The 22,740-nt window shown below is 43.4% G+C and overlaps 1 protein-coding gene across 3 annotated transcripts in view; it reads left to right on the top strand.

Moving 5' to 3' along the window:
• LOC121946470 (protein bicaudal D homolog 2-like) overlaps nucleotides 1–22,740 on the top strand; it is a 48,075-nt gene that overhangs the window by 17,963 nt on the left and 7,372 nt on the right. For all 3 annotated transcript variants that reach the window (XR_006106024.1, XM_042491035.1, XM_042491034.1), the window contains exons 2-9: nucleotides 3,009–3,221; nucleotides 13,987–14,139; nucleotides 15,053–15,267; nucleotides 15,356–15,602; nucleotides 17,753–18,010; nucleotides 18,138–18,341; nucleotides 18,432–18,980; nucleotides 19,467–19,618. Coding sequence is in view for 2 of the 3 variants with exons in the window: in XM_042491035.1 (XP_042346969.1) it covers nucleotides 3,009–3,221; nucleotides 13,987–14,139; nucleotides 15,053–15,267; nucleotides 15,356–15,602; nucleotides 17,753–18,010; nucleotides 18,138–18,341; nucleotides 18,432–18,980; nucleotides 19,467–19,618 (1,991 nt within the window). In the remaining variant the exon portion in view is untranslated. The remainder of the gene's footprint in view (nucleotides 1–3,008; nucleotides 3,222–13,986; nucleotides 14,140–15,052; nucleotides 15,268–15,355; nucleotides 15,603–17,752; nucleotides 18,011–18,137; nucleotides 18,342–18,431; nucleotides 18,981–19,466; nucleotides 19,619–22,740) is intronic.

The following is a 22,740-nucleotide window of genomic DNA, read 5'->3' as shown; positions in this document are numbered from 1 at the left end:
AAAACTTCAAATGCAGGCATAGCAACAACATCCTTCCTTATTGCAGTCTGCATTCATTCACCCATGCCCGAGTCTTTATTTAAACCTTTGGACGTGTGTTAATCTTATGACCGTCAGATCCTCCATTCTGGTGTGAGCATTACATGGGGGAAGTAACAAAAATAGTTCTGACGGCTGAGAGAAAAAGACCTAAGATGAGAGATGATATGTCTCATTTTATCAGTCATCCTCAATCACATGATGCGTTTGATCAGTGATTATGTACTTTGATCTCCACATGAGAGGTGCCCAGCAGGGTGTGTAACCTCAGTCCATCATGTATGTACTCATCTGAAATCAGACTTCCTGCTCTGTCAACGGATAAATCTCTTGAATTATTGACTTTTCCTTATGTTGCATCATAATGTGAGCTATAGCCCTCCGCATGGAAATCCAGTCCAGACAGTGTGCTAATGACTAAATACCTGCCTTTGATTAGCTTTCCAAGAGATTAATAATCCACACTCACATGTTCAGTGTATAAAACCGCAACATATGGCAAGCTAAAGATGAATTATAAATTGGGTGGACAGCTCACTGCAGGATTACAGGCTTGGTCGCGTGCGTCCCCAATTCACCCTCCCCTAAAAGTAGCATAAACCCATGCTTGGGGGGTTGAGATTAAAGGCATTGGGTCAGAGGGTTTTTGGCTAGGGGCTCTACTTTCTGTGTGAAGGACATGCTTCTTAGATTTGAGTGATTGGAGTCCTTTTGATATTTACCATATACCAAGATTATAATGATGGGATTCCCCCTCTCTCATTGGGTTAATCCTGTCTCCTATAGTGACTTTCTAATCAAATGCCATCTCCTACTGATTGATGGTGTGATTTTTGGAGATGGGGGAGGTGTAGTGAAAGGTATTAGGAGAGTTATTTAACAGATACTCTTATCTAGAGTTACTGACATTAGTTGTTTATTGACAGACACTTTTGCTATCAATATACTTATGAAACGTTATTTTCCCTGTCATATATGTACTCACTAAAATTTTGATTTCATAGTCTTATCCATTTGCCTTACTTTTCTTTCATTTTCTTCATTACATTGCTGTATTTAGTGATTGCCGGTGCTGCACTGGCTCATGTGTTCAACCAGTCATTGTACACTTGTAAGACTGTTTCTAGTTCTCAGAACAAAAAGCATGAAAAAGATCCTTCGGTCTGAAAACCCAAAAAACACAAAATTGTGAAAAATATCTATTTCAGTTTCCTTAAACCCAACATGATGTCTTTGAATTGCTTAATTTCAAGATTACAAAACCCAAAGATGTTAAGTTTAAAATCACCTAAGGCAAAGAATGGCAGCGCGCCTTCACAGCTGAGAAGCTGAAACTTTGCAGTTATCGTCATTTCAGCTTGAAAAATAACATCAAATTTTAATCAGTCGTGATTTTTTGTTTCTGTCACTCAACTAATCGATTAATCAACATGTTTCAGCTCTTGTGTGTCGGCCCACTCAGTATTTGATCAGCTGCAACTGTTTGAAAATGTGGGTCATCAGTTTATATCAAAAATTATAAATTGTCTTGTGACATTCTTTAATAAATTAGCACCATCAGGTATGTGCTAAAATGTAGTTTGCCACAGATGAGGTTCCTCATGCGACTGACACATTTAGCAGCATTTCAGACTGCTATTACGTCTAAATAAAGCAAACTGCGTCTCAGTATGAGGGTTTATCTGTTCATCCTCGCTATCTGCCTGTGGGTTGTCATCTTTCCTGGAATGTGAGCGATACTGCAGCCATCCTGCACGAGACATGATGTCACGCACTTCTGTAACCTACTGAAATAGTTTTACACATATTCGTCTAAGTCCCACAAGTAGGCCAGTTCGACTAATGCAAATTTCCAGATTTTCCTTCCTCTAAAGGAATTACTGGGATTAATGTGATACGCAGTCAAACAGAGAAAATCCCGCAGCAGCCAGTCACGTGCAGCAGTCTGAGGGTAGCAGGTCACAGAGAAGCGAGAGTGCGCTGCAGCTGCTAACAAGGTCAGATTCGGTGCCTCAGGTGATTTCAGATTACTGCCAGCACTCGAGCTGTGAGGCGAGATGAGAATCAGAATTTCCATCGGATCACTGGTGGCAACGGGATTGGAAATGAAATCTGTAATCAGGGGGATGATTATTTTGAGAAGGCGGAGAGTAGCCTAACCTAGATTCTGCTGCAGTTAAGGTCTCGCTCCGTCTCTCCCTCTCTGTCTGTCTCGGTTTGTCTCTGTGTTCATATGTTGCTGCCTTGCAGGCCATTAACAAATTAAGGTCAAAATTAAGGGAGCTATTTGTAGTGAAACTCTTTTATATTGCAGTAAAACTACTGACTGAGCTCCTTTCAGCTGAGGATATCCCCTACAGAAGGCAAAATCCTCAGCCTATATGTCTTTCATAGTTATTTAATCTTCATGAATTTCATCCTCTTCAGACAATCCGTAAAAATCAAATCATATCTGCTGATGTTCCTGTACTCTGCTATGATCTCTTAAGGTATTAAGAGCATTAGAAAATAGACCTCTCATGATCGCCCAGACACTCGTCCATTTGCTCTACTTTGCCTGTTTGGTTTTCCCATCTGTGGAGTCACTTCAGAGCACGTGCAGGGGAGGCCAGCGTCCTGCGGGTAGGGGAGGGAGAGACGGGGGAGCCGGGGGAAGACGGGATGATGAGGCCCAGATGGAGCCTAACTGATTATCTCTACGGGGCGACAGCAGTATTTTGGGAGGTTTTTGAGCCCCAGTCCCTGGTTGAACTGCAGAAGTAGAGATTAGTGTCACTTTAAAATGGCAAACTTTTGTCATTGACAATCCTTTTATTCAAAATTTTAATAACAGTTAATACTTTATCCCCTGATTTACATACATCTGTAGTTTGGCCACTAAATAGTATTAACAACAAATTCCTCCCATATATTTTTTAACACTACAGCTTCTAAACAACAGTTCTTTTTCTTCTTTACTGTGTCTCCAGGCCTTTGGACAAGCCTACTCCAACCACAGGAAGGTGGCAGCAGATGGGGAGAGCCGTGAGGAGTCACTCATCCAGGAGTCAGCCTGTAAGGAGGCGTACTACGAGCAGAGGGTCCTGGAGCTGCAGACCGAGCTCCGCCAGGCACGCAACATCCTCACCAATACTCAGTCTGAGAACGAACGCCTGATGACCATCTCCCAGGAGATGAGAGAGGTAAGAGTCGGGAAGGCACAACCAGAATTAAAACAGAATTATTCAGGATTTTAAAAAAGGGGGTAACAGTTTAATCTGTCCAGTCAGCTGGATATGGATCACAGGACGCTACTAATGCACATTGTTCATATGATGAAACGTCAACACAAGAGGACTTTGTAAAGTCACTTCATAGAATTAGTGTTCATTGGAAGACAGGGTATCGTGGTTATCTTTTTCCTAGGTCAATACTTGAAATAAACTCACCTATGAGTTCAAGCGGAGTATCGTGTCTGCTTCTGCTTTCCTGCAGCTATTGAGAACAAGTGTGTTTGTTCATGATATATTTTTTTTTCTGTGAGAAGGTGTAGAAACATAACAGACCACAGATCCATCTCAAGCCCTGTGTAGTTACGCCCAGGAGGAAACCGGGGCATACGGCTTCTAGCTTTCATTGGGTGAAAAAACTAGTAAAGTAAAGGGGCAAAAGAGTTGTCTGTAGCACAAGATTGAGTGCTGCATAATCACTGCACCTGCACTCTTTCACCTCTGATGAGTCAATATTGCTGTTTAAGTTGCTGTTATTCAGGGTACGATGTGGTGTATTTCTGACATGTTAAGACAAGACTAATCACACCGTTATGACTCTAGAACAGGCTGACTGAAGCAACACCTTGCCTTCAAGCAGAATGTGATGTCTTCCATTATTGTGATGCAGGGTGGAGTTGTAATTACAGATAATTAGGAAAATGCTGAGGCCATGGGAAACATGCACTATTGCAAGAGATGGCATGATTGTACATGCATAATTAATCAAACAATATCTTACATTTGTGTGAACTGTTCCATGACAATAGTGCGTAACTTGTCAACCCAACTGTGATATCAGTGACATGCCTCATTATGAAAACTCCACCTCAGACAAGCCCTTCATCAGCCTGCTGTTAACCGAAAACTGTTTTGCTAAAGCTATGTCTCTAAATCAGAGCATAGCCTTTTCACATTCCTGCAGGCATTTTCATATTCCACTCTCCCAAGCTTCCCTGACTATCAAAATGCTAACCTTTATTGTCTGCGCCCCACTTTGGACAATGTCTGACCTCTTCATTTCTGCCATTTACATATACTCACTGCTAATTGACCTCATTAGAAAGACATGAGTGTGGTGCAGTGCAGAGCGTGGGTTGTTTGCCAGTGGCCAGACGTGTGATTTTGTGTGCTGGAGCTGGTGATGAGGAGATTAAATAAACAGGAGAGCAGTACAGGCTGAAACTACACTGATTACTGAATAAGAGGGGCTTTTAGGAAGCCTGTTTGACACAAAGATAGGGAGACATAAAAGGACGAAAAGAGATAAACAGAGTCTGACAGGAGGGCAGAGGGAGCCTCTCACCTTTAGAACAGTTCCTTTGGTCCATGCTCCCTTGACAGCTAAGTAAAAGTACAGCATAATAAATAAAGGTGTTTGAAGTAGCAGCCTGTTTGTGGAGTTTGGCTACATAAGAAGAGAAGGGGCAGACTGCAAATGCTACATTTAAATCACAGCTCCAGGTAGGTGCATCCTACATCACAAACTGCACCATCAAGAAGCTGTGTTTTCTGTATCTTCTCAGTTTTTGCATCATATCAGTATTTTGCGCAGGGATTCTTTGGTCCCAACAACATTTTACCAACTGTGTTTAGGTGCTAAATCATCAGTGGTTGCTTCCCAATTCCATGCATAACTCACCACCCATTTATTGTTTTGTTTAAAGAATCAAAAATGTGTTTCTGGGCTTCACATTTGACATTTGGCACTCCTTTTTCCCCTTCTCTCTGTATAATGCTGTTGTGTGGTAGTTAAACCCACCAGTATTCCAAATCTTCCTGTGTTTGTGCACAGCAGATTTTAGCCGAGTCCTCTGTTTTGCAGGTCAGGTCAGTAATTCCAGTGTAATTGGGAGGGGAGGGGGGTGAGTTAAAATGGGCTCCCCTCCAGAGTGAGTCTAAAGTCTTTGGCAGGCAGCTGCAGGAATCACTGCTGTTTCTGAGTCACTGCTTGAGAAAGATGTCAGCAGCATTTCTTACTAGATTAGTGGGAAAAGACTTAAAAACGGCATGTCGCTCAAAACGACTTATGTTCCAGAAAGCTCTAAATTCCACTATAATTAGGTCAGCTGCTGCTCAGCTTTGCTTCTAAGTTGGTATAAGTTGGGCATAATAGAAGCCAGATGTGCCTCACAAGACATGTTTTTGAAACAAAACGTGACTTCCCCTTCATAAAACTTTACTGCTTGCAGTCATTCAAGAGTCAACTTGTACATTATTTTTTTTCTATAAACATTATACCTCGTAAATCTTCCACCTGAGGTCATTTACTTGGTCTGTCTTCAATGTAACATTTGAGAGAAAAAGGCAATGTAGTGATTGGTGCATTTGTGATCTATGGCTCTAAACTGGTGTTGCACTGGTGGTCTGCATGATGGCCTTTCTGCAGGTGCCATTCCCATTATAAACACCCCGATGCAGCACCATGGGCCCCGGCCAGCGATAATTGGCTGGATAAAAGGGGCTGGAGTGTAAATTGGTGCATGTATGGGAGATAATGACACCCTTCTAATGGTACTTCTGTGGGTGCTAGGAGGAGTGTGTGTGGCAGGCAAATGGAGGGAGCCTGGGCACTGACGCTGGCATTGTGACCGGACTGACGGGACTGAAAGAGGCCTTTGTCTCCTGGGTTTCAAATTAGCCCAAAAGCTCAGGCTGGGAGAGAAGGGGTGAGGGCACTAGGAGACGATGAGAATGGTACGAAAGAAACAGAAGGAGGCCTGAAATCCGTTAAGAGAAGGAGAAAGGCTTAATGAGAGTAAATTCAGCACCAGTGGTGTGCTGTGCTGTTTTCTGGGGCAGCATTGCTAATCATATTGAGTCAAGAGGTGGATTGAATGATTCAATTTTATCCTGGAATGCAACTGACAACATGATTTTTTTTTGCTCTTTCATATGTACTGTTAACAAGGTTTGTAAAATTAAGCTTGTGGTGTCTGCATGGTCTAAAAAGGAGTTTATATAAATATTTTTTCATTAATATCAGGCCTTAAAAGTAACTATATAGTCCTAAATGTGAATTTCCTGAGATCTTAATTGCCATGAATATTTCATCTAATATAATTTATCTTTTTTAAATTTTTTTGTCAAATTAAGTCAAGCTTTTCTGCATGAAGATCCACATTTTTGATGATACAAATCTTTGAACCTCCCACCGGACATAACAGCCTGTTAGCAAAATGTATATTATGTCACTCAAACAATCCTATTCCTTCATAAAATTGTGCAGAGCACTACATATATCTTTATACTTGCTTGAATAAGAAAATGATAATTATCCAAAAACACGTCTTAAAGTTGTTGTTGTTTTTAATAATTTAGTGGGCCACCTTACAAGGACTACAACCAAAGAAAATACATTAAATATTTAATAAGGTGCAAAACTACTAACGTTTTGATGTGTACTGGATCTTTATCACAGATTTTTGACTCTGACAAAGATGCAGTGCACATGGAAACAGCAGATGTGTTGCACTTCATTCAACATTTAAGTGAATCATGTGCTCCAGTATTTTCTTTCGGTGCAGTCCTTGTGAAGTGGCCCATTGAATATTTTGCTGTAATTGGTCCATTCTGTGAGTACCGACCTCTGCCTGTGGAGAGGTTGAAGCACAAGAGATTCCCTCAACATTAAATGTAAGTGTCTAATACCTGTAGCCCCTGGTTAAGATATATTTATGGTGAGAGCTTTTGTGACATCAGTGCAGCTGAAAGAAGGCTTCCAAAAGGCTTCCAAAATGTGATTTGACTGTGTGTTGTTCACAATTCAAGCACTAGATAATGTCATTATTCCACCATTCTACAGATCTGGAAGCTTCCCTCTGTGTAAAATGGCTTTTGTCTCTGCACAGGCCAGTTCATTCACAACCATTTAGTTACACCATTTCAGCTGGATACTGACATCACATCCAAACCTCCCAGGCAGACTCCCATGCCAAAGACTCGAATGTTCGCCCCGAGCACCGATAAGATATATTTCGCTGTTACGCTGCAGTCTACAGGATTAAACCTCCACAAAGAGCCAGTAACATTGTAAGGAGGCGCACTGTAATAGGCATGACTTCATTAAATTCAATCTCATGTCTTGAGAGGAATGTGCCTACAGTGATGGCTGCCATTATCCTCACAAAATGAGGATCCCCAATTCCTTCATCCTCAGGAAATTATCAAGCAAAGCCGAAGATAAAAATGCTGAGAAGTGTTATCCTTATAGTTCTATCTGTACACTTGAGGCACACAAAATTAATGTGTTTCCACCTCAGCACCACCACGTGACTGTTTGCAGTGCTTCCTCTCTGTATCTGCATCAGCCAGGATGCTCGCTGACACATTAACTGTTGCCTTCCTTCCATTTAAGAACAGCTGTCATCCTGAAATGATATACTTGGGTGGACCATTTTTCCCTCACAGAGACATAAATTACAGCGTTGTGCTTGTTGTCAATCACCATCAGGTGGAAGCTGTTCTAATGTTTAACATGGTTTTTCCACCTCATTGGCGCAGTCGATGGAGCTGTCAGACATCACGCTGTCCCCTTAATTTAAGTGCTGTTTCATTAGCTGGATTAAACACCTGACAGAGACGCGGGGGAATGAGAGATGAAGGTAGCTGCATTGATGGGACGAGTTTAAAAGGTCTGAAGAGGGCAGAAGTGTAAAGCTCAATGAGATGAAGGTCATTGTTGTTGTTGCAATCAGAAGAAATGAGAGTGCAAGGCTGCAGGTTTTCAGCAGAGCAGATGGACATGAGAGCAGGATACCAGTTGTCATGGCAGCCCTGAGGCTTTACATTGATTATTGAAAGGTCAGAGTTGAGTGGTAAAGGGAGCCAAGGAAGGTTGCTCTTTGTTCGCTGTTATTATCATCTGACGTGAGGCTAATGTAATAGGACCCAGTGAGGGCTCGGGGGTGTTGATGTTGACTGCCTATTATAACTTGACATTAATGCCAAGACAGATCACCTCCTGTTCTGTGCTTGTTGGGGGAGGAGGTAGTACAGAAAGACTAACAGATAAAAGGATAAAAAAAAATTGGTCTCTAAAGGCCCAGACACCGAACCGACATCAAAGAACTAGCAGCTATGAAGCTGACTGTTGTGTCGACTTGTGTCGTTTGTGTCTCAGCCAAAAAGACTGCAACGACTTCAACCGACAGCCAGCCAGCACGTACGTTCTGCGCCTGCGAGGAAATGACTCTCCATACCAGCAGATAGTGGTCCTCTGTAATCATCAGTGAAAAAGGGAAAGTGGAAGACCGTCTTGACGCTAGTTAGCCAGTTAGCACATTAACAACACAATCCATTGTTGAAAAAGCAAAGCATACTTAATGTGCACCAGGGAACAAAAACAAAAAACACCAGGAAATATTTCTGACTAAGAGCTCAGTGGCTAAGGCGAACAGTCTTACCTCATGTAACAAGTTTGTTTCAGTCTCACTCCCTTTTGACCTAAGCTCTTTGGTTACTTTCATCACCTCCATTTCTCTTTTCGTGCATTGAGCTGAACTGCCAATCAGAGTGATTTCATTCACCGATAAAAGCCAACACGGGCCAACAAGGGCCAACAAGGGCCAACAAGGGCCAACAAGGGCCAACGGTACCAGACTCACAGCAACAAGAAGGACGACACTTGGCACAACAATGACCGGTGGCCTGCTTGGTGTGTCAGGGCCTTATGAGACTGAGACAGCAGAAGAATATAACAAGGAGAGGTGTCACATCCCGCTACAGTTTCCATTTTTGCACCAGCCATGCTGTCACAAGTGACCTACAACCGTCTCTAAAGCCTCCAGATGTTATGTAGGTTATCTGGCAACGGCACCTGACATCACCTAATCTTACACCCACTTCAGCTGGCTGCCTCATGATTGGCACGTCTCACAGATTGACGGCTACTTTTAGCCCTTAAGAGGGGTGCTTCTCTAAAATACACTTAGAGAATTTGCCATTGATCAATAATAATATTTGTCTTTTGGTATCGGCTTAAAGAAGCTCTTTAAGCTTTCGTTCTTGATTAAAGCTGCTGGCTCACAGCACCAAAAAGGGTTTCCAATACTGGATCAATACATCCGAATAAATCACACACAAACACGCTTACACATTCACTTCAGCTAATGGGTGTGAACATGCTTCCGTGCACATTTCTCCACTTTCATCCAAATGACCTCAAAATCACTAATTCACTGTTAAGTGCATGGAGGCACACTTTCCCCCCGTGGGCTTTTCCACCGTCACACACTGGGCGATCTACCATCAGCCACGCACTCACAGGGTTCCTTTCACTTTTTAAGGTTTTAATTGTCTCAATGAAAAGTGGGAGCTTGACTGTTTTTTTTCTCTATAATGGAGTCTGGGTAGGCTGAATAGAATGACAATTGCTTGCAGCGAAGAGGAGGATAAAAGAAGATCTGCTTTCACCCACATTCTCAACTCTGACAGTAGCAATAGGCCCCTGAGCTTCATTATTCCTTTGCTCTGTCTAAACCTATACTGGAGGGGCTGAGCTGTAGCGCATCTGTGATTCATTTCTCGTCCCTCCTGAAGGTAATCCTGGGATGTGCTCAGCTTGGTAGAGTTAGATTTAACTCGGGCTGACGTGACCTTGACGTGCTGCAGAGCCTACAGGACATATAAAGTTTTTTTCTCATTAGCTCAGTGAAGTCCAAAAGTGCTCGCTGAAGCACAATATCACCAGATAATTCCAAGTAGAAGTGAATATGGCTGTCTCTGTCAACTTCTTTTTTTATCTGATAGACAGATGTGAACTAAATCTCAAGTAGGAGGAAGGAATTTGGCTGTGACAGGTACATGGCCTCTAAAAGCACACGGATACACGTGAGGAGAGAGGGGAGGTGGGAGTTGCAAGAATGAGAGCAGTAGTGTTGATGAAATGCTGAAATGGAGGTCAGTTGTATTTGAAAGAGAAGCTGCGAAAGGGAGTTTTTAAAAAAAGCAGTATTGACCTGCACTTGGTGTCATACCATCAGGGAACGCCTCTGCACTTTGTGGGAATAGTGAGTGGGGAAAATCCAGTGCATGTGCATTTTACGGAAGTGCAAAGTGGGCTGTAGAGTGAAATAGAGGTCAGCACAGTGAGAGTGCAGAGAGAGAGTCAGAAAGAAGATGAAAAATATATATTTATATCGAGCCTGTCTGTGCCATTATATCAATAATACAGTCTTGTGCCATCTGGGAGTCTGGGCAGCACTTTCGAGGGAACCAAACCAGGGGGTAAAATGGATTTACACAAATGCATATTTACAAAATTCTCTGCAGTTATTAAGAGTGGGCCAGAGCCTTTAACAAAGCATTAAAACATTCTTAATCTACACTTGTGGTAAGCCTAAAATTTTGCCACCGTGGCCATAGAAGTAGAGGTAATAGCAGCTCATACACATTGAGAAATTACTCAGAGCTTTAGTGAGATTTAAGCAGGCTCAGCCCCACTGTGCTGTCAAAAGCAGTTTAATGGTGAAAAGAAAGCTTTAGAGTTGAGAGTGAGAGTTCACACTGTAAAGAAGCTCTGACCCACAGAAACGTGCGCTCTCGTGACATTTTGCAGCGTTGTGTGACCTAGTGAGGGTTCATCAGAGCAAAAAAGGTCTGTGCTTTTTCATGCATATACACATGCACGCACTAGTCCTCAGTGTGTTTAATAGGGCTGTATTCAAAATCATGGTCAACAGAAACTAAACTAAACAAGAGTCTACGACCGGCAAACCAAATGACCGGAAGATAACAACCCTAGTTTTCAAGCATAATAGATATCTTGCCTGTTCTACTAGTTTATTGTATGCCTTTACAACTTAGTCTTTTTATGCCACCCACTTTGCACCAAAATGACACATTTGTGTCTGTGTGTGTGGTGCGTGGGAGTACACAAGCAGCTGTCCAGACGTCACCTGTAGTGACAGCAGGCAGGGGATCATCACTAACCACACACATAGAGCCCTGCTCAGGAGAGGCCTCCCACTGAGCTCCCTATTGGTGGACCTTCAATTGGCCTCCAAAATATCACACCCCAGTACAAACATTCCCAGGAGAGGCGTGTGCTCCTCATGATTAAATGTTATTCACATTTTATATCAGGGATGCACATGACCAATCCTGATGACACTCAAATTGACTTCTGTCTAACAGCAGGGTGGTGTAAACCCCGCCCCCATGTCTCTGAGGGAGTCAGAGCTGCAGAGGATGTGGAAGCGAGGTCAAAGGTCAAAGCCTCAGTATGCATTGTAATCAGACTGGAGGAGGATCGTAATCAGGTTCAGAGGTGGCCTGTATTCATCGGGACCAAACAGCACTGACCCTCCAGCTGAGGCTCATAACCCCGACCAGGAAAAGACCTGAGCAACCAGCTGGCACAGCTTTGTTGAGTTAAAAACAAGAGATTACTCCAGCAGTGTGGTGATTATCCTGAAGATAAGGAAAATAACAGTGTTTTTCTCATTTGATACCCCAAAGCTGACAACTGGAGTAACTGTATCCATTGATGATTTGACTGATTCCAGCTCTTTCTTCCATTTTTGCTGTAATTCAGTCCTCTCTTAGAAGTCAGGACCGCTGCACTGAGGCTTAGTGGAAGGACTGATCTTTATTGTAAGCTCATGCATTATTCAGTAATGCACTAACATCAGGGCGTTCGCACAGCAAACACCCACGCTCATTAGACATGCGCAAAACCCCAATGAATATTAATGCACCTTCAAACGTCAGCCGCCGCTCAGCTCTGCACATCGTGATTAATTATTACGCAGAGCAAACGAGCAGCGTGTACTCTTCATCAGTGGGGATTCGGAAACATAATGTTTGTCAGTGAATTTCCTCTCTCAGTTAGCCAAATAAGTAAATTCAAATTACAGAGCGAGTAACAGAAACAAATTGTGTTTTGTTGTGTGAGTGTCTCCTGAGTAACATTAGTTAGATATAGAGTGGAAATGAATGTTTGCTATTAATAAAGCTGCATTACCATGTAACAATACACTCGCAATTGTCTTTAATGGGTTTTTAAAACATCACAGTTCATGAAAACCAATGAGCCTTCCTATTAAAGGGTGTTTCTAACCATTAGGATACCTGTCACCACCAGCTTATTATCCAGACTATTTCAGTAAGTAATAATTATGGTGTGTATTCAGTCACAAGTCACTGGTGACATGAGACTCCGCAAAGTGAAAGCTCTTCAGGATTGACTTCCTGTGGTCGTTGAAATAATCCGAGAGCAGGGATTGTGATGCGGCCACATGGTGACAGCGTGACAGGAAGGGGCCACCTGGCAAGGGATTGGGAGGCTAATTGTCCCACTGGTATTAGGTTATCTCTGCCAACTCCCCTGAGAGAAAGACACACATCACACACATACACAGCCACAAAACACACACATGCAAATCGTAACCAAGCCATGGACACACAGACTGGCGTTCTTCTCTCACTGTCTCACACACGTGAAAACAAATTCTGGACCTGATCAGGAGATAACAATCTCTCTCCATGCAGACATTTATCACTGCATCCACCTGCACACACACTCTAAAAGTTGCAAGCTCCCCTGCGCCTATAGACGTTCAAGGTCAATAAAGACAGTGCTGAACACACAGATCTATTTCACATGCTTTGCCCCCTTTCTCGCATTACGCACACACACATGTTCATGTATTCAGTTCAAAAAAGGTGAGGCCCACTCTCCTTCAGCGAGTATCCCCTTACTTTAGAGCTTTTATCTGCTATTTCTCCAACAGCCACTGGCTAAGATTTCCTCCACCCAGATGTCCTGTGGGCCTTTTATGTTTTGGGATGAGACAGTCAGAAGGGGTGGGAGGGCAGCCGCAAACCTTGAAAGAAGAGGACTGAGGGTTAAACAGGGCAAGGTAGTAAGGACACGGGTGGTTCAGCACGGCTGATCGGATGGTTCGGTTTGTGTCAAAATCTACGAGTGGGGGAAGGGCATGTTTTTCCTGTTCACTAAAAATAAGATGTGCATCCTATCTGTTGTGCAATGAAAATATTTGTTTTTTTAACAAGTTGTTAGGTAAAATGATTCCACTATGTTTCAGTGTCATTTTTAGAGGTTTAAGCATATTTTGATGGGATAATATTGTGAGTTACACTTTTATTTTAGGCAAGATAAACATGACATGAAATTTTCTTTTCATCCCTTCCCTGCTCAAGATATTAGCACATATCGTCAGAAAAATGTCCAGATTTTTAATTCCAATAGAAATTCAGAAAAAAAATTTTACAACTCATATTTCCTCATTTTGCACTGATTACTGCACAGAGAGCCTTATCTAACTCCTCTATAGAAAATTAGACCATTTCAGTTCTTCCCAGCCACTGAATGCCTGTCACCATGAGAGAGATAAGTAGGCTTCAGTCTCTTTGGTGCTATCAGAGCTGGCAGGCAGGCACACTTGTGGCCCATTGCCCGGAGAGCCACCTGGCACCTCCCTCTCAAACATGAACAGGCACTCACACCAGACACACACACAAAAAACTCACGCCACGAGGGGTTTGGCCAGATGGGAGCCCTTTCTTATCCAGCGAGATTTAGAGCGTCAAAGAGCCAATGTGACACAAGCAGTTACACTAAAGCAACAATATCCAATCAATTGCCGTCTCTCCCGCACTCAGTCATGTAAGATTGAAGTAGTGTTCTCTGACAGCTCTTCCTCTTCTCCCCCTGTTCACCTCTTTGGCTTTACAGAACAGCCAGATGGTGGAGCTCCAGAGGAATCAGCTGCGTGACGACATCAAGGAGTACAAGTTCCGGGAGGCTCGTCTGCTGCAGGACTACACCGAGCTGGAGGAGGAGAACATCTCCCTACAGAAGCAGGTCTCCGTGCTCAAACAGAGCCAGGTGAGGACTGCCACTTGAGGTGCACAAAGTTTAAATCATGCAGCAGAACCTGCCCTTTTTAGTAAATTGTCCTCACTGTAGGTTATCATCATGCAGTCTTTTTAGTTAGGTGTAATTGAATTCATAGTTTCAGGCATCTTGTCCAAGTCCTTTTCTTTTAAATACACATATACTGTATACTATCTCATACCATGTTAGTAGCGACACCAGCCGTCCACCTCCCACTCATCAGATGTCAGTCTGTCTACTTGTACTGATTAGACTGCCAAAAGAAGTGTGAGCGCTTTAATATTCAGATTTAATCACCATAATAAAAATATCCATTCATACAGTGAAGTGATAAACAGCTGCCGTTGTTTTTTCAAATGCTCGGAGCTGCTGTCTGGTTGTGTAAGTGTTTAACAGACATTTTAACAGCTCTCATTCTTCTGACAGAGATTCTGACACTCTGTGATGGCAAACACACTTCCCGGGTTTAGTCAAATGAGTGGAAATAAAAAAGTCCCCTTCACACATCTGCAAACATAACACAGAGCTGAATTTCCAAGTGCGATATTTCCATTTGATGTTAGCTTTTATGCTCGAGCTGTTAATTCTTCCCATATGCCCTTGTCATCCTGGATTATGCTCAGTATATTCATCAAAGAGGGCATGAAACCAAACAAAAGCGGCTCCGACTTTTTAGACATCCAATATAAAGAGGATTCCCAAATCCAATTAAGTTAAAACTAATTAGAAAAGGAAATTAAATGGATATGTTCTCCATTAACATTATCTTGAAAGATGCCATTTTTTTTATCCTGCTGGTTTGCCACACATGAACCAGCCTGGCAGCTTGTTTTCATTCTAGGTGCATGTAGTTGTGTTTATTCTCTGTGAATCCAAACCTCATTCCCTCTCCTCCTTTGCACAGGTGGAGTTTGAGGGTTTGAAACATGAGATCCGTCGTCTCGAGGAGGATACTCAGTTCCTGAACAGCCAGCTGGAGGATGCCATCCGACTGAAAGAGATCGCTGAGCGTCAGCTCGGTGAGGCCCTGGAGACCATCAAGACAGAGCGTGAGCTGAAAGCGTCCCTGAGGAAAGAGCTCTCCCACTACATGAACATCGGAGACACTCTGTGTCACAGGTACAAAGCAGACAAGCAAGGTGCTGACATGCCTCAGGATACACCGTAAAGAACACTACATGAAACACTTTCCACCTTTTCCCCTCAGCCCTCTCAGCATTTCTCTGGATGGTCTCAAGTTCAGCGACGATGCCGCAACCGAGCCCAACAACGACGAGGCTCTCCACGGATACGAGAATGGCTTCACCAAACTGGCCAATGCCATTAACTACGACAACCGCATCTCCACACCTACGAAGGAAGAGCTGTTCCATCCTGCGCCCAGCCTCGTGGACGACCTGCTGAGCGAACTCAACATCTCAGAGATCCAGAAGCTCAAACAGCAGCTGATGCAGGTTTGTTTTTTACCACCACAGAAAATATGACGATAAAGTATGTGTGGGACCCGCCAGGAGATTTAAAAAAAAAACCCAGCCAGCAGCAGTTAGCAGCGAACTCAAAGAGGAGCGTAAAATGTACACAAATTGTGAGGTCTGGGATCTTCTTTTCCTCCAAGCAGAGGGCCAGATCAACCGTCATATAATAGGGGCGATAAATGGTTGTTATTGCCATGTTTTGACAATGATATTTTTTGTAAAGTGCTGCTAGATGCATATGTTACATGTCACACTGTTACACGCGGCATGTTATCTAAAATCACACATTTGGGCGACATTATGCTGGCATTGTTTGGTTCTGGGTAAAAAGGCAAAGGCAGTGTAATTAAGGGTCTTCGTTTTTGGGATTAATGAGGAATCTTTGTGCAAAAAGGGCTATTGTCTGTCTTTTAACAGTAAAAAAACATTGCTGACCTCTTCGATCCACTTTAAGCTAACAATATCCATCTACTGTACAGACAGGTAACAATCGATAAATCTATTTTAATCTTACAGCTTGTGATGTAAATGACTGGTTTCAGCAGTATTTGAGTTCACTTTTTGGTGAAGAGAGAATCAATACCAAGCTAATGAGAATAGAAAGAAATAAAGCACCTGACTATTCCTATAGATACTGCTGATGTGGGAGATGTCATCGCTGATTATATGATTTATCATAATAGTACTATAAAACAAACTAAATTTACAGTAGCTGCTACAAATAGCTGAAGACAGCAGGATGTGTATTTGAGTAGGTCAGAGGTGTGTCTGAGAAGTGAGTGAGTCAGTGTGTTTTGGCTACATCCTGACCCAGTCAGCTGCAGGGATCTAAATCCCCCCCAGCGAAGTTAATCCAGGGAGACACACACACACACTTCAGGCTCCGCCGGGCTGCGAGGCAGCGGGTGGTGGCACCAGTGGACCTGCCATCTGCTTGATCATCACCCCATGAGTCCAAGGCCACGCCTGATTGGGCACCATGGTTACCAGAAAGTATGGGGAACCTGTGGGTAAAATGATTGTTTTGAGGTCTAAGGGATTAAGGATTTTGCCTCCTTTCGTCAAACATAAACACAGTTGCTGGATTAATGTGTAAATTTGAAGTTACCTCAATGCTGCCCTGCTATTGGCACCGTTCTGGTTCTCAACCTGGTCACTGGGTTAAATCTGGCGGGCTGTGACAAAGCCCCGTGTTTGATATGACTCAGCAGCATCTCGCACTGCCCGCTGAAGCCTCCTGCCAGGTCATTCCACAGATTCCAGGCAGGAATCAGAGCAGAGCAAACAAAAGGCTTCCTCCACTCATTTAGCCAAACTCTTCACTACCTCATCTTATTTTATTGATTAGGCACTCAAATGATCGATCCCAGACTTCCGCTCCTTGGATATCACCCTGTTAATGTGACAATGCATAACAACATTTAAAATGGATTTTGCAGGAGTAAGAAGGGAAATAATGTGTATTAGCTGCCCACAAACTTTCTCCCAAAGCTCTTAGTAATGTGAGAGCATCAGTGTCAGCATTGACATTTTTAACTGTTAAATGTGACGTGCAAAATTAATTGTGCATTGTACAATTTCATGCTTTTCTATGTATTTTAATGTGACATAAAGGAGTGTTAAGTAGAGAGCTCTTCAACATGACAAGCTGTCTTAATCAAATTTTCCATCTCTTTTTGAAATATATTCTGCACTCATAAATAATGTATGCAGATCAGCATGTTCATGATAATTACAGATCAGTTTCTGAAATAGCTCAGGGCTTACATCAGCACAACTGTGTGCATGTGTGTAAGACGACCCACCCAGTGTCTCTGCCAGCGCTGAGCTGAACCCAGTCCAGCAAATTGTCAAGGTCACCCCGACTCTGATGCTGGGCTACTGGGCAATAAGCCTCACATACCTTGGCACCGCAAGCCTGATAGTGGGTCAGGTTACCACATGACAGATAATCCACTGATTTAATGTGATCTACCTTTAAAGGAATCTTTCACATCTTCAAGTTACTGAGAAATTCAAATGTGAAATTACATGTGTGCGAAAAGCCAAGCAGAGAGCACTGGACTCTGAGAATACAGTATGATAACCTCACGTCTTATCACTCTCTGTGCCGCTGCCTCTCTTCTCAGATGGAGCGTGAGAAGGTCAACCTGCTGTCCACTCTGCAGGACTCCCAAAAACAGCTAGAGCAGGCTAATGGCGCTCTGTCAGAGCATCAGGAGAAGGTCAACCGCCTCACGGAGAACCTTAACGCCATCCGCAAGCTCCAGGCCAGCAAGGAACGCCAGTCTGCTTTGGACAACGAGAAGGAACGTGATAGCCATGAGGACGGAGACTACTACGAGGTAGACATCAACGGACCTGAGATTCTGGAGTGCAAGTACAAGGTACGAGACAAAATGTCAGATTAAATTTAAAATCAATTCAGCTACATTTTGTTAAATTAAGTAAGAAAAAGTCAGATATCATCTTTTTTTGTCATACTCAGATTTTAATATATTCTCTATTCTGTAGGTTGCTGTGTCTGAAGCAGGAGAGCTGAAGGAGGAACTGAAGACCCTGAAGACAGAGTACCAGGCCTGTCAGTCACGTTACGAAGAGGAGCGAGCCCGTCTGGAGAGCGATGTCACAACGCTGGGAGGGAAGCTGGCAACTCTGGAGAAGACCAGCCAGTCAGAGAGGGAGGAGAAGGCTAAGCTAGAGAAGGAGCTGCGCAAGGTGAGATTTTGATTTTTATATTGACTTTTGCTATTTTTCTACACTTTAAATGGAACTTAATAAGCTGACACCTTTCTCTCTGTTTTTTAGCTGAGCGACATGGCAGGAGAGTCGCAGGGTAGCCTTAGTGTGGCACAGGACGAGCTGGTCACCTTCAGTGAAGAACTGGCCACCCTCTACAACCACGTCTGCATGTGCAACAACGAAACACCCAACCGCGTCATGCTCGATTTCTACAAGGAGGGCAAGGGCGGTCGGAGCAGCCCAGAGGGCCGTGGTCGCCGCTCTCCCATTTTGCTCACCAAAGGCCTCTTCCCCGAGCCCAATAAGAGCGACCTGAGCGACGGAGCCCCTTCGCCAGTCTCCTCACTGCCTTCTCCCGTGTCTGACCACCGCCGCGAGCCCATGAACATCTACAATCTAGTGGCCATCATCAGAGACCAGATCAAGCACCTGCAGCTGGCTGTGGACCGCACCACAGAGCTGTCGCGCCAGAGGGTGGCCTCTCTGGAGCTCGGCACCGTGGCTGACAAGGACAAGGAAGCCTGCATGGAGGAGATCCTCAAACTCAAGTCCCTGCTCAGCACCAAGAGGGAACAGATCGCAACACTGAGGACAGTCCTCAAGGCCAACAAGCAGGTCAGTTGTATTTTCTTTTAGGTGAATGTCTGTTAAACGCAGCGGGTATCACTCCCAAACATTTGTCAGTTGTCATTGAAAGACAGAAGCAGAAGAAGAGGGTGTCAGCTATTTCAGGTCTATTCAGCTGTTACAGCAAATGTGTTGCAGACAAGATCTATAACAAACTCTGGAGACAGCAGCAATGATGTCAGCTGTCCACTGTAACTGTGTGGTTAGGATAACCATAACCCAGACACACGGTGTGTTTGCAGTTGCTCTGGTAGCCCTTTAAAGTATGTGTGTGGTTGCGCTGTGGTCAATAAAGCACAGACATGCCCTCATTAACCAAACACCTATGGGTTTGAAACCAGCAGCTAACAATAACAACTACAGACTACTGGGCCTTAATGACTTGGAAAAAAAGAAGCTAATATGGTCCATATTAACTTCTTGAGACAGAAACCGTCCAGCTGCTGTAACCCCTTTTTTCTCTGCCACCCACAGACAGCTGAAGTCGCTCTGGCCAATCTGAAGAGCAAGTATGAGAATGAAAAGGCCATGGTAACGGAGACCATGATGAAATTGAGGAACGAGCTCAAAGCCCTGAAGGAGGATGCTGCCACCTTTTCATCTCTCAGAGCGATGTTTGCCACACGGTAAGAAACGTGCCAACACTGAAAAATGTTTTACTCTTGCCATTGTCCACGACTCGTACAAGACAAAAGCATTCATCTGACATACCATTCTATATTGTCCAAGCGGCAGCCTCAGAAGCCAACGCAGAGGTACCAAAAAACTGCAGTTCCTCCAGTGGCCACTTGAGGCTGAGTTCAGGAGCATGTCAATCCTACAGACCCTAATGTTGAGCCCCAGCTGTCATTTTTTTTTTGAAATTCACTATTTTTTCAGTTCATGATATAGGTTATAGAGTTTTGATCACATAAAAAAGTTTTGTTCAGCGTTTGGTTATAAAAAGACCCTCTTCAGGTCAAATGTTTTTGATGGCCATTTGGTCATTTTGATGGCTTTGAGAGTATCTGGGGAAAATGGCGTTATCACAGTTCACCATAGTTTAAATTGCACTGTGCTAACCAACAGGTAAGCTCCTTCCTCTTCTCCAGCTCGGGTCACTTCTGACTCCAAAAGTCTAAGATGGCAGCAGTCAAAACACCAAACTCGAGGCTTCAAAACAGGTGTACAAATTGATGACATCATGGTGGCTGTGTCTATTATTTTAAAGTCTGCTTATGATATTGTCACATAGCCAGTAAGTGTTGTTTACTTACATGGTTTTGCATGAATCCAAAACTGTGCGGGTATCCGTTGCTATTGTAGATTATTTTTAAGGGGCAGCAGTAACACATCAGACTAAATGCTATTCTTATAACTGTAACAAATGTGCCATACTAAGACCATTCACAACATAACCAGGTAAACTAAAGAAAGATTATCATCATAATGTAACCCTTGTTTACCATATGTTGGCTTTGTCTCTGTGGTATTATAGTGACATGTTTCTATTGTTTTTGAGAATCACAGTCAGGAAGAAATACTGGCATTGATACTGACTAATATAGAGCACAGAAGGTATCTAATCCTGGGTATCATTTAAATATGTCACTTAAGCAGTGTTTTTGACCAGTGACTTAGCACGCGTATGTGTATATGTGTATGTGGGCGAACACACTCACTAATCTTTTCTGATTCCAAAGAGAAGCCGGTCAAAGGTTCTGCGCATAATCCCACCTCATCTTGGTCTGGATTACACATTCACCACTCAACACGTAGTAGACTAAGTGCTCATATACTGCTTGTTTGTGTGTTTGTGTGTATGCATATTTGGAAAGGTAAGAAATAATTTCTAGTGGACTTGTGTGGGTGCTTGTATGTATTTATAGATATGATTATAGTGATTCCACAGTGGATGCACAACTCCCCTCTGAGTTGCTTTTCCTCTCCGTGAATCTTTTTAAGGTGTTGATGCCCTCTTGTCCCGTAAATATCAGCTCCAGATGGCTTTGCTGAGATGCTGAGACAGTCTTTCCTCCTGCATTTAAGTCTCCCCCTCAATCCACAGCAAAGCTCAAGCTGTGCAGAGGGAGGAGAGGTGGAGGAGGAGGGATGGACGGCATTATAAAGGGAATGTGTGGTCAGCTCAGCAGCCCTCATATTACCCATACAGCACATCAGTACCCATCCCTGAAGTGTGCTTGCTGAAGTAACTCCATACACCTGCAGCCCCCTAATCAATTAGTAACAGGAGGAAAGCTCCTCCGTCTGCAAATATGAGAGTGTGTGTTGTCATGGGTTTTTGGCGCACTGCAGAGCCAGATTGTTGGAGGACGTAGGTGTAATGCTAAACCATTTGGACCAAAGGCAACCAGGGCAAAGAGGGAACCAGATCTTGCTTCTGTTAATGACATAACTTTTACCCTCTAAGGAGTTGTATCACTTGTCATTGTTAGCGTGGGGAAGGTGTGAGAGCATATTCGCTGTGAAGAAGTAGAGCCAGTGTCCATGTCTTGAAGCTTCCTCTGCTGGAGGGTCTTCAGATAATGACAACACATCACAGCTAGCTGTTTACCACCTTCATCAGTCAGGACATTTACATGCACTCGATTAGGCCATTTAATTGGACTACGGCTCTTGTCCCAGTATACAAGCACTGGGGGAGAATCAAATTATTGACGCAAGTATGTCCGATTCTGCCACGGTTGATGGCAATATGCCCCATTTCGGCTAATTGTTATTGGACCTTCGTCTAAGTTGAAATATTACGTCACATACCAAACAAGTTAGCAAGTGGCAAATGGGATGCATGTTGAACGGTGACGATATGGATAACTTTGTGGTGCTGTCCAAAATTGCGTGGTTCTTGCTCTAGCACTCACAATGTTGATACCTATGTCTTGTTTTGCTTCTTCTCCTCCTCTTCTTCTTTTGTTTTTCTCTGCCTTATTCTACAAATTTATTCTGTTTGACTTCAAAGCCCGCATGGAGACGATGTAGCATGCACAGAACGCCTAGGCCAGTTCAGGGCCGATTGAGGTGTATACGTGACAGGGAATCAACCCCTAACCACATTATCTAGATGGTTTGGTCCAATTTCAAGAAGTTCAACTTAGTACAGTTTCAGTAGGACTAACATGTTAACATGTATTTTAAAAGTCTAGTTTTGATTTTACTGACACAATAATTTGACTTTTTTCTAACTTTATGTAAACATGCTGAGTGTTTTCCTCCTCGTACACAGAGCACCTCCACTGATGGTGATGCTTTTGAGACTCCATCCTCAATTTTCTGTCACCGTTCTGCTGTCTACGCATGAATTACACTCTGTCTGTTTATGGGATTCAAGTATTGGTATGTAAATTCTGTCCTATACGGCGCAGAGCTGGGTCAGGGGACTCATTGAGAGGCTGAGGGACTCGCCTGAGCAAGGTTTCCCACACTCCCCCTTCCTTTTGTATCCCCTTTCTCCTTTCCGTCCTTCCTCACCGCCAAACACCCGGTTCTCTAGTCATCTGGAAAAAAAAAGAGAGGAAGGAGGCAGGCCTTCAGTTAAAGCCCACTCCAGGAGTTTAATTTGACAGTCTTTTTTTTTTTTCATGGTAATCACCACTCCGACAAAGTCTGTAAAGGTTGTTTTCTGAGAAAACTCTCAGATATATCTGTGTGGTCTTCGACAAAGGGGAAGAGAGGTGGAGTGGAATTGAAAGAATGTGTAGGTTTTTGAGGGACCTTTGTGCAAATTCATGTTGTGCCTCATAGATAAGAG

This window comes from Plectropomus leopardus, chromosome 8 (assembly GCF_008729295.1).
Source record: "Plectropomus leopardus isolate mb chromosome 8, YSFRI_Pleo_2.0, whole genome shotgun sequence".
NCBI classification, from domain to species: domain Eukaryota; kingdom Metazoa; phylum Chordata; class Actinopteri; order Perciformes; family Serranidae; genus Plectropomus; species Plectropomus leopardus.
This window is presented reverse-complemented; position numbering and strand designations above follow the sequence as displayed.